The sequence below is a fragment of the Vipera berus genome (genome assembly GCF_964194415.1).
Source record: "Vipera berus genome assembly, chromosome: W".
Taxonomy (NCBI): Eukaryota; Metazoa; Chordata; class Lepidosauria; order Squamata; family Viperidae; genus Vipera; species Vipera berus.
Window position 1 is genome coordinate 31960440 of NC_138210.1, and position 12907 is coordinate 31973346.

General features: G+C 40.4%; 1 protein-coding gene across 1 annotated transcript in view; it reads left to right on the forward strand.

The window, feature by feature from the left end:
- LOC308676529 (AP-2 complex subunit alpha-1-like) overlaps nt 1-12907 on the forward strand; it is a 173334-nt gene that overhangs the window by 69556 nt on the left and 90871 nt on the right. Inside the window, exon 2 of the mRNA XM_081342370.1 lies at nt 1717-1785. Within this exon, the coding sequence (XP_081198496.1) occupies nt 1717-1785 (69 nt within the window). The remainder of the gene's footprint in view (nt 1-1716; nt 1786-12907) is intronic.

A 12907-nucleotide genomic window follows, 5' to 3' on the forward strand; every position in this document is an offset into this window, starting at 1 on the left:
TTATACCCCTCCTGCGTGGGCTGCATTGGTTGCCGGTTGCCCTTCGGGTGAGGTTCAAAGTGCTGGTTCTTACCTATAAAGCCCTACATGGCTTAGGCCCGGGATATTTACAGGACCGTCTGCTGCCAGGAACGACTTCCCATCACCCTGTGCGCTCACACAGAGAGGGTCTCCTCAGGGTGCCGTCGGCCAGACAATGTCGGCTGGCGACCCCCAGGGGGAGGGCCTTCTCTGTCGGGGCACCTGCCCTGTGGAATCAGCTTCCCCTGGAGCTCTGGATGACCCCAGACCTCTGGTCCTTTCGTCGTGACCTTAAGACATTTCTTTTCCAACAGGCCAACCTGGACTGATGATAAGGGGTTTTTTAAATGGTTTTAAGGTTTTTATTGGTTGTTGTTGGGGCTATAGATATAGTTTAATTTTAATTTTAATATTTGTATTTTACTTGTATTTTATTGTTGTTAGCCGCCCTAAGTCCTTTGGGAGATAGGGCAGCATATAAGTCCCATTAAATAAATTAAATAAATAAATAAATAGACACCAGCACCTTGAGTTGGTACCAGAAGCAAACTATATCATTTGCTCTATCTAAATACCTTTTCACCAGCTTTTGCCGAGCAGCAGCTTGAGAAGAATGCATTTGATTGAAGAAAAACAGTACAATAATACAGACTGCCGCCTCCTCTGATCCAAAATCTGAGTTCCCTGATTGGCCTGTAGCTCCTATGCTTTAGTATGTGGCAGCCATCTGAGATAGTACTTCCAGATATGTTGGAATTGTATCCGGCTGGGAATTCTGGAATTACAAACCAACTCATTTAGAGAACAATAGGTTGGGGAAAGTTTTGCTTTTCCATGCTGTTTTAATGCTGTTTTTATTATGTGAATGCTCCAACACTGGAAGTTTTAAAGAAGAGACTGGATAGCCATTTGTCTGAAATAGTATAGGGCAGTGGTGGCAAACCTTTTTGAGACCGAGTGCCCAAACTGCAACCTGAAACCCACTTATGCATCGCTGGGTGCCGGGGGCATGGCCACCGAGTGGGCGATGCTCCAGCGACCCGATCCAGGCGTCGGAAGCCTGCAAAATCGCTCGGGGGGGGGAGCGAAATCACTCTGTAGCCCTAGATCTGGGCAGCAGAAGCATTTTACAGGCCTCTGATGCCTGGATCGGGCCGCTGGAGCATCGTAAAATGATCGGGCGGGGGGGGCGTGAAATCACTCTGGAGGCTTACCTGGACTCGTGCTGCAGCTGCCTCCACCATCCAGCCCGGATCCGCCCAGCTCTTGCAGCTGCTCCCTCTCAGTGCAGAGAGAAAGAGAGCAAGAGCGCAGGAGCACGTGGAGAGGGGACGGGGCAGCCTGGGTGATGGCGTGTGTGCCCACAGGGCCGGCTCCGCGTGCCGCCTGTTGCACGTGTGCCATAGGTTCGCCACCCCTGGTATAGGGTTTCCTGCCTGAGCAGGGGGTTGGACTAGATGACCTCCAAGGTCCCTTCCAACTTTATTATTTTTATTTTATTATTATTAATAATAATATAATAATAATATTCAAGAAGTGTATGTGACAGTTTGTCATTATCTGTTGCCATTTATCTGACTGCTTTCCTCCTCTGTTTTTTTCCCCTTGTCTCATAATAGTTAAACGTTCAGTACTATGCAGATGATTGTGTATGGAGTTGAGTAGACCCCATGTTTCATTCCTTCTTATTTCCAGGTAAGAGTAAAGAGGCTGAAATTAAACGAATTAACAAAGAGTTGGCCAATATCCGATCCAAATTCAAGGGTGAGTTGTTGCACTGTTTTTTCTCCTTCTTCCCTTCTTCCTTTTGCTATTTTACAGTATAGGACAGATTTTTATTTTTTTACCACAAATCGCTGCAGCAGCTCTATCAGTGACTCAGCCCAGTTTACTCACTGTCTCTTGTTTTTGTTCTCTCTCCCTTGACAACCAGGCTCCTCTCTAGTACTTTTCAGGCTGGTTTAGCTAATGCCATCTATCTTTTATTATACAGTACATGCCATTGATGCTTCATAGAAAGTAACTGTGTGTAACAGGTCTGTGGGCAGCAGATGAAGACTGGCCCTGGACTCAAGGTTGAAATGCTGAAAAGTTAACCTGTCCCAGCTGAAACAATGGAATGAAGTAGAAAATATCTGATTTTAGGCAGTGTTGACTGTAACAAACCACAATGATGTCAAAATGATGACATGCATGTTATAACATCTTGCAAATGCTATGATTACTTGTGTCATACATCTGACAAGTATATAGGTTGTGGATTTTGTGTGATAACATCATTACACATGTGCCATAATTTGTTCTTCCTGTGGATGCGTATAATTCTAAGCCTTCAAATTAAACCAGGAGTTTTGTATCTTCATTCTAGGAGTTGCTTGTGTTAGTACCCTGTATAGCACTATAAAGTTAATTCCCATCTAATGAAACTCAAGAGTTATTTCTCCCAGAAGCCATTTCCTTTTAGCCCACTAGATGCAACTGTGTCCCACCTTGATCTCAATATTTGCTGTCAATTTCAATAGATCTGAGTCCTTTGCAGCACAATTCATATTGTTCTGGAGAGGAGCTCCTCCTCCTTCATCATTCCGTATAAAATAAGGCAGAAGTGCTTCAGCTTTCATCAGCAGGATTTAACAAATGTGATTGTGTTGTTATCTCTAAGGTCAGACCATTAAATCAGGGAAGATGGCTTTTTGGAATGCACAGCTCATGCCAAAGGTCTAGCTAAAGGTGGGAATAAGAGCTCCAAAGAAGAAAGGACCAGCAAGCTCAATTACCTCAGACAAAACCCTCTTACCCAGAGTAGACAGTTCTGCTCTTGAAAACCAGCCCAATACATTCGGGGATAGAACAAAGAGAGTAAATTGATCTGACAGATATATGCTAATTCAATCTTCAAATTTCCACATAATATCTTTATCCCTCTGTTTTTGAATCTACTTCAGAGGTTTGGGTTCAAACATCCATCTCCATATATGCACACAAAAAAAATCTAGCAATTTTAATTCCTGGTTTATGTAAGTCCCTCTGTAAATCTTATTCTTCTCCCAAACTGATCATAATTATCATTATTCTCTTAAAAAATCTTTAATCACCTCTATGGAACTCAGCACAAAAAGCATTTTACAGAAGAGAAACAACAGGCAAAGACAAATAATCAACATAACAATGATTATTGGAAAATCACCAAGAGGAATTGTTATGACCCAGGTTGACAGGCATTGATGGAGTCCTTTATTGCCCTGTTAGGTGCCACAACAAATGGCCCTACAACAGCCAGTAAGGCTCCACCCCACACTGCCCTGAAGGCAGCCACCCAAAGTCCCACAAACAAAAGCTAGTCAACAAACAAAACCAATTTGTAAAGGCAAAGAAGTCCAAAGAGAAGGTGCAAGCTCATGGGGCAAAAGGTCCAGAGTCAAGATCCAAAAGGCAAGGTGGTTCCACAGGGTCAGGAAAGTCCACAAGGCAAAGGCAAGGCACAGGCAGAAACAAGAGTCAAGGATGAGTTTTTCCAAAGCCAGGGGAGTGTAAGCCAAAGCAAACAATCGTCCCTGACAAACTCCCCTGGCTTCTGCTTAAGTCAACCCATGCCAGGTGTTCCTTATGAGGAGGGGTGGGACGACCTCCTCCTAAGCAGCCTCACAGCCCTCATTTGAGCTTGCCTCTGCTCTACTCTGTGCCCTTGGACTGAGTGGGGAGGCAGCTGTTCCTCATCAGAGGGGATCTGCTGCCTCTTGGCACCACTGTCTGTCTGCAGCCGATCCTCCCCTGTTTCTGTGAGGGCAAGTAGCTCTCCATCCGGTCAACCACCTCCCCCAATGCCTGAGGGGCCTGGGACAGCATCATCTTCAGCCCCTGGCCTCTCTAAACATGCCAAGGGAAGATTTGCCATCCCCATCGGATGGTCCCAGTTCCAATTCCTCCTCTGAACCAGGATCCGATGGGGCCATGACAGGAATATAACGGAATGGGACAACATGCCACAACCAACTTGCTGTGGGACAATTTAACAATTCCATTTAATTATTAAAAAAATTATCTTAATTGTCATTCACATTTCATTTTGTGCCTCCTTTTGTACCCTTTAATGATACTATTCCACCATTTCTTCGATATTAGTATAACTCTTGTCCCGCAGCAAGTTGGCCACAGTGAATTGTTATAAACCCTAATATAAAGTCAAATCAAGATAACTAATGGCAGAAGGATGTAGTTGCCAGTGCTTTTCCCATTTAGTTATTGGAAAGATTTAAAATTTTATCAATTTTAAATTGTTCTGATAACTGTACAAGGGAAAAGACTTACGGAGCAAAGTAAGACAGAATTTGAAGTGCAATTGTGTACAGATGAGCATGTAATTGCTAAAATATATAAATTTTTGTTGAAATTTGAAATTGAAGAAGAGCAGGTTAAAGAATGTATAATAAAGTGGACTAAGAATTTTGGTTATAATATGCAGATGGCTCAATGGGAACTTTTACTTGTGGGACTGATGGATGCAGGAATTCTATTTCAATATATAATTACTGCTGCAAGATTATTATATGAATAAATTCAGCATTTCCCACCGTGGAAGAATGGTTGGTGAAATTCATAGAACTTGCTGAGATGACCAGACTTGACTTTTTGATTAGAGAAATGTCATTACTATATTGACATTCATCAGTGACTGGAAACCCCTTATTGACTTTTTGTATAAAAAATAAAATGATTTTGTGATTTATGGTTGTGTGTGTATGTGTGTGTGTGTATATATACAGGTGAAACTCGAAAAATTAGAATATTGTGCAAAAGTTCATTTATTTCAGTAATGCAACTTAAAAGGGGAAACTAATATATGAGATAGACTCATTACATGCAAAGCAAGATAGTTCAAGCCGTGATTTGTCATAATTGTGATGATTATGGCTTACAGCTCATGAAAACCCCAAATCCACAATCTCAGAAAATTAGAATATTGTGAAAAGGTGCAATATTCTAGGCTCAAAGTGTCCCACTCTAATCAGCTAATTAAGCCATAACACCTGCAAAGGGTTCCTGAGCCTTTAAATGGTCTCTCAGTCTGGTTCAGTAGGAATCACAATCATGGGGAAGACTGCTGACCTGACAGTTGTGCAGAAAACCATCATTGACACCCTCCATAAGGAGGGAAAGCCTCAAAAGGTAATTGCAAAAGACGTTGGATGTTCCCAAAGTGCTGTATCAAAGCACATTAATAGAAAGTTATGTGAAAGGGAAAAGTGTGGAAGAAAAAGGTGCACAAGCAGCAGGGATGACCACAGCCTGGAGAGGATTGTCAGGAAAAGGTCATTCAAAAGTGTTGGGGACTTTCACAAGGAGTGGACTGAGGCTGGAGTCAGTGCATCAAGAGCCACCACACACAGACGGATCCTGGACATGGGCTTCAAATGTCATATTCCTCTTGTCAAGCCGCTCCTGAACAACAAACAAGGTCAGAAGCGTCTTACCTGGGCTAAAGAAAAACAGACCTGGTCTGTTGCTCAGTGGTCCAAAGTCCTCTTTTCTGATGAGAGCAACTTTTCCATCTCATTTGGAAACCAAGGACCCAGAGTCTGGAGGAAGAATGGAGAGGCACACACTGCAAGATGCTTGAAGTCCAGTGTGAAGTTTCCACAGTCTGTGTTGATTTGGGGAGCCATGTCATCTGCTGGTGTTGGTCCACTGTACTTCATTTAGTCCAGGGTCAACGCAGCCATCTACCAGGAGATTTTGGAGCACTTCATGCTTCCTTCCGCAGACAAGCTTTATGGGGATGCTGACTTCATTTTCCAGCAGGACTTGGCACCTGCCCACACTGTCAAAAGCACCAAAACCTGGTTCAGTGACCGTGGGATTACTGTGCTTGATTGGCCAGCAAAACTTGCCTGACCTGAACCACATAGAGAATCTATGGGGCATTGCCAAGAGAAAGATGAGAGACATGAGACCGAACAATGCAGAAGAGCTGAAGGCTGCTATTGAAGCATCCTGGTCTTCCATAACACCTTAGCAGTGCCACAGGCTGATAGCTTCCATGCCAGGCCGCATTGAGGCAGTAATTGCTGCAAAAGGGGCCCAAACCAAGTACTGAGTACATATGCATGCTTATACTTTTCAGAGGTCCGATATTGTTCTATATACACTCCTTGTTTTATTGATTGCATGTAATATTCTAATTTTCTGAGATTGTGGATTTGGGGTTTTCATGAGCTGTACGCCATAATCATCACAATTATGACAAATCACAGATTGAACTATCTTGCTTTGCATGTAATGAGTCTATCTCATATATTAGTTTCCCCTTTTAAGTTGCATTACTGAAATAAATGAACTTTTGCACGATATTCTAATTTTTCGAGTTTCACCTGTGTATGTATGTATGTGTGTGTGTATGTATATATATATATATATATATATATATATATATATATATATATATATATATATATATATATATATATATATATATATATATATATATATATATATATATATATATATATATATGGATCTTTGGTGGTGGCTGTTTGTTCCTCTTTTTTAAACTGCCAGAGGGGGTGTGTTCTGTGGGTGGAGGTGTGCTCTGATTGGGTGGGGGATTAGGTGTGTTCTGATTGGGTGGGAGTGTGTTTTGAATGGGGTGTGTGTTCTGATTGGGTGGGGGTGTGTTTTGAGTGGATGGGCTGGTCTCAGCTGCCACCCTTAGACCTGAGCTGGTGAGTTGTGCTGCTTTTGTTCGGCTTCGTGTTTGTGGTGGTGCCATGTTTTTATCGTGGGTGTCAGTTTGCTTATTGTGTGGTTTGGAGGGGTTTAAAGTGGCTGATGTTGCAGCTGTAGTTAGGTTTCTGTTTTGTGGTTGTGCGTCGTTATCATTGTGGGTTCGGATTTGCTTTTTGAATGGTTGTGTGGTGGTGATGTCATGTGATGTTATCATGAGTTTGGGTCTGGTATCATTCTTGGTGGTTGGGACTCATCTGTCAATCAAGGCGGGTTTCCAAATGGCTGGTAGGCGAGAGGTATCATCTCGTTTGTTCATGCTGTGGGGGCGTTTTTCTATCTCAATGGCTTCTCTGATTATTCTGTTGTTAAAATGTTCAATTTTGGCGATAGTTTTGGGTTTTTTTAAAATCAATTTCATGTCCCGTGGCTTCAAAGTGTTGGAACAGGGATGAAGTTTGTTCTCCCTTTCTGAGTGAGTTCCTGTGCTCTTCAATGCGTGCACTTATTCTTCTGTTGGTCTGTCCTATGTATGTGGTGGGGCAGGTGGTGCATGGGATTTCGTATACTCCTTGGTTTTCTAACCCAATTATGTCTTTGGGGTTTCTTAGGATGGTGGATATTTTTTTTTTCTGTCTGTGTAGAATGCTGTTTTGATGTTGTGTTTTTGGAGGATCTTGCTGATTCTGTCTGTGGTCCCTTTTAAGTATGGGAGGAGGGCTTTGCCATTTTCTTGTTCTCTGTTTTGGGTTTTTGTGGGTGTCTCTCTTCGGATTAAATTGGTAATCATGTTTCTTTGGAATCCATTGGCTGTTAGTACATTAGTGAGAGTGTGTAGTTCGGTTTTTAGGTGTTGTTCGTCAGCTAGGTGTTTTGTTCTGGAGATGAGTGTCTTGGCTACGGAGTTGATCTGTGCTGGGTGGTGGTGTGAGAGTGCGTTCAGATAGCGGGTGTGTGTGTTTTTTTATGGTAGATAGTGTGTCCTAGGGAGCCGTTGGATTTCTTGTAGACTAAGACATCAAGGAAGGGAAGTTGATTGTTAGCTTCTGTTTCCATGGTGAATTGTATTTTGGGGTGTAGGCTATTGAGGTGTGTGAGGAAGTCATCCAGTTTTTCTTTGCCGTGTGGCCAGATTACGAAGGTGTCATCTACGTATCTGAGCCAGAGTTTGGGTTTGTGGTTGGATTTTTCTAGAGCGAGGGTTTCAAAGTGTTCCATGTAGAGGTTTGCGATGACAGGTGAAAGGGGTGATCCCATGGGTGCTCCTTCCATTTGTTTATATCTTTGTCCATTGTAGATGAAGTATGTGTTTGATAGGCAGTGGTTGGTCAGATCTAGGATGTGTTTTGGGGGGTTATATTTATTTAGGATAGCTGTCAAGGCTTCTTTGATTGGCACTTGGGTGAAGAGGGATACGACATCGAAGCTCACAAGTAGGTCACAGGGCTGTAAGTTTAGTTTACTTATGATCTCTATGAATTGGAATGAGTTTTGTACGTGTGAGGTGATGGAATTTGCGTAAGGCTGTAGTTGTTTGGCAAGAAATTTGGCTAGATTTTGTAGAGGTGAGCCTATGGAGCTGACTATGGGTCTGAGTGGGGTTCCTTCTTTGTGTATCTTGGGCAGACCATAGAGCTTAGGACATCTGGATGATTTTTCTCTGGGAATGATTGTTTGCTGGATCTCTTCACTGATGGGGGTGGCTTTTATTTTGGATTTTGTGGTTTTTTCCAGGTAGGTGGTGGGATCTGTCTTGAGGAGTTTGTATGTGGAGTCTCGGAGTAGGTTGGATAATTTGGTATGGTAGTCAGATGAGTTCATTACCACCGTGGCGTTGCCTTTGTCTGCTGGCAGAATGATTATGCTGGTGTCTTTTTTTAGGTTAAGTAGTGCTGTCTGTTCCTCTTTGGGTAAGTTGCTTTTGGGTGGTTTGCTGGTGCAGAGGATGTTGGTAACTTCGAGTCTGATTTTGTTGGCGTTGTCAGGGTTAATTTTGGTCAGGCTGGATTCGACTCCGCATATAATGGTTTCCGTGGGAATGTGTTTGGGAGCGACTGCAAAATTAAATCCTTTAGACAGGACGTTGGTTTCGGCTTTGGTGAGAATCCTATCTGAGATGTTGTGCACAGTTTGTTTCATGTGTTGCTGTGAGAGAGGAGGGGTTTGTTTCTGGCGTTCCTTTAGTCTTCGGAGTTTATTGGTGTGTGTGTCTGTTTTGTAGGCAGTCTCTGTTTCAGCTCTCCAGACAGCGATTTGTTTGAATTTGTCCCAAAGTGTGGGGTGGATCTTGTTGCTGAGTTTGAGGTGAAGTGTGAGGAGGTCTCTGTTGACTCGGTCCAGGAGGAATCTTTTTGTGTGGAGTTCATTTCTGATTAGGGCCAGTTCAGTTCTTATCTTGATACGTTTGATGGCTGCAGAGTTGGAGTGGAATTTCAATTGGAAGGATGTGGGGATTAAATTTTGATCTCGGCAGTTGCGTAGGAATGTGAGGTCACACAGAATGGAAGCTCTTTGTACTTCGAGTTTTTCGTAGGTCCTAGTTAGCTGGTGGATTTCCTCCCCGTAGAGGTAAGATATTTGTTTTCTGAGGTTTTCGCGGGTGTTTTATATATATATAATTTTTATAAAATAACATTCTTTAATATTTAGCAAACAGCATGTCTGGATTCATGTGTGTAAAAAACAATGATTAGTTTCTATATTTTCATAATATGTTAATATGTTTCTTACATCTTTACTGCACCTGATAGTCTTCTTCTTACTAATACATATTTAATGTTACATAGTACATATCACTTTCCTTTCTCTCTAGCTTGTTTTTCTAGCCATTGATAAAAATTGTCCCATGTTCTAAAGTATACTGAATCCTCTTTCTCTTTTATCTTCAATGTCAATCTGTCCATTTCTGCACAATCTAAGATTTTCTTAATTAATTCTTCGTCCATTGGTAGGTTTTCATTTTTCCAATATTGAGCAAATACTATTCTTGCTGCAGTTAATACATGTAAAATTAAGTATATACATTATTTCTCATAGTTTCCTACTATTATGCCTAATAAAACAATTCTGGCTTAAAGACTATATGTTTTTTAATCATTTTCTCTAACCATATGTATATTCTTGACCAAAATCTTTTAGTTTTTGGGCATGTCCACCAGGTATGATAGTAAGTACCTGGTTTTTGTTTACATTTCCAACACTTATTAGACATATTTTTAAACTTTTTTGCTAATCTCACCAGTGTTAAATGCCATCTATAAAACATTTTGTATAAGTTTTCTTTATATGTTGCCACTTTTGTTATTTTAGAGTTTCTTTCCCATAAGCTTTGCCACTTTTCTTATTCTGTATTATATCCAAAGTTCTTTGCCCATATTATCATTGTTTCCTCTTCCATCTTTAAGCTTAGCAAATATTTGTAAAGTTTTTTAATCAGTTTTTCATTTGTTTTCAGCAATATCTGGTCAAATTCTGTCTGTTCTTTGTAAAATCCCGTTGTTTTAACATCTCTTTCGTATCTCGTTTGAATTTGCAAATATGGCCACCATGATAAATCAGTACCTTGCTCTTCTAAATCTTGTCTACACTTCAATTTCCCTTCATTGTCCAAAATATCTTTATAGGTCGCAACTTTCTCGTAGTTAATCAAGTTTGAGTAAGCAAACACTTTCATTGTTGAAAGCCATCCAGGTATTTTAATATAAATTTTTATTTTTTCCCATTCTAAGAAAAGTGCATTTCTTATAAAGTGCTATTGAAAGTATCTATGTAATTTATTCTTTCCATACCACAGAAAGGCATGCCATCCCAATTGTAGGTCATGCCCCTCTAGGTATAATAATCTTTTGTCTCTAAGCATTATCCACTCTTTTATCCATGTTAATATAGTTGCTTGGTAATGTAACGTCCAGTCCAGCAGTCCAAGTCCTCCATTTTCTTTTGCTTCTTGTAACATTTTCAGTTTAATTCTGGCTTTTTTTCCTTGCCAAATAAATTTCAGTATTATTGTGTTTAGTTCATCAAAAAAGGTTTTTCCCAATATTATAGGTATTGTTTGAAATAGAAAGAGTATTTTTGGTAAGATACTCATTTTCACTGTTGCTATTGTCCCCAGCATTAAAAGTTGTAAGTTTTTCCACTTTTCCAAATCCAATTTTATTTGTTTTAACCATCTTAAGTAATTATCTTCTTTTATTGTTGCACATCGTGCTGTTAAATGGATTCCCAAATATTTAACTTTTTTAACTATTTGGAGGTTTGGGTTTTTTTGCTAGTTGATTTTTTTGTTTTTCTGTAAGATTTTTAGTTAACACTTTAGTCTTTTCTCTATTTATTTTCAACCCTGCCATTTCTCCAAATTGTTCTATTTTCTCCATAAGATTGACGCTTGTTTCAAGCGGTTCTTCTAAAAACAAAATCATCTGCAAATGCTTATAGTTTATATTTTTCATCTTTTATCTCCAGTCCTTTAATTTCTATATCTTGTTTGATGTTTCTATACAATACTTCCAGTGTTAATATAAATAGTAATGGGGATAGTGGACATCCCTGTCTTGTGCCTTTTTTAATATTAAAATTTTCTGTAAAATCTCCATTTACAATTACTTTAGCTGTTTGTTCATTATAAATTGTTTTGATTATGTTTATAAAATTTCCTCCAAAGTTGATTTCTTCTAGTTGCTGGAACATGAATTGCCAATTTACGTTATCAAATGCCTTCTGCGCATCTAGAAATATTAATGCCATGTGTTTCCCTGGGTGGGTTTCATAGTACTCCAAAACATCTAGAATCATTCTTGTTATTTTTTTATTTGTCTTTTAGGTAAAAAGCCATTTTGGTCTGTATGTATAAATTCAGTCAGAAATTTCTTTAATCTTTCTGCTATTATTGAGGCAAAAAATTTATAATCTACGTTTAATAAAGATATCTGTCTATAATTTTTTATTTGTGACAAGTCAGAATCTTCTTTAGGTATTAAAGTAATATTAGGTTCTGTCCATGTATTTGGTATTTTAGCCTCCAAAAGTATTTCATTACACAGTTCTTTCATTATTGGGCTTAATATATTTGCAAAGTTTTGTAAAGCAGGGCTTTTCAACTTTTTCAGCCATTGTACCACTTTTAGGATATGGCAATATCCGAGTACCGCCAGTCGCCTAGCAAGGTGTCAAAAACTTGATGACCAAAAAGAAAAAAGTGATGAAGTACAGGGAGTCCTCGACTTACAACAGTTTGCTTAGTGACTGTTCGAAGTTACAATGGCACTGAAAAACGTGCCTCCCAAGCCACAGCCGAGCAAGACACCTGCCTGCCCACCTGGTGGCGCTCTTCCTCCTGTCCGAGGTTTTCATTGTTGTGAGCATTTCTGTTGAGGATTGGCAGTGGGGGTGGGGTGGGGGGGGGTGTTTGGTTTTTATTCCCCCCCCATCTGCTGGGTGGTTGCAGCAGGTTTTGGTCACTTCACATGACCCTGGGACACTGTGACCGTCATAAATATGAATCAGTTGCCAAGCATCTGAATGTAAATCACAAGACCCTGGAGATGCTGCAACATTCCAGCTGATCGGCGCTTCAGGATCAGCACTGAGCTCCAGCTGGATCTTGGCGCTGATCCTGGCACTTCCACTGAGCCCTGACAGCCCTGCAGTGCCAGCCATCTCTTGTTCAGGCTTGTGCGGTGCTACCACCGCTTCAGCTAATTCCCCTCCCCTGCTACCACTTTTCTAGGATGGTCGCGTACCACCTGCCAGGTGCGAATGTACCACAGGTGGTACCCGTACCACTGGTTGAAAAGCCCTGTTGTAAAGGATTTGTAAAGTTCTGCAGGTAGTCCATCTGGGCCCAGGGTCTTGTCATTTTTTTGCCTTTTTATGGCCTCTGTTATCTCCATCATTGATATTTTCCCATTTAATATGTTTTGAATATTCTCTGAAAATTTTGGTAGATCTGCTTTTTTTAAGTACTGCTGTATTTTTTCTTTGGAAGTTTCCTCTGTATCATAAAGTGTCTCATAAAAATCTTTGATGATTTTCTTATTGTATTATTATGAAATTGTAATTCACCTTTTGAATCTTGCAACTTATTTATCAGTCTTTTCTCTTTTTCTTTTTTCAGTTTATGTGCTAAACATCTCCCCGGTTTGTTAACATTTTCAAAGAAGTTCTG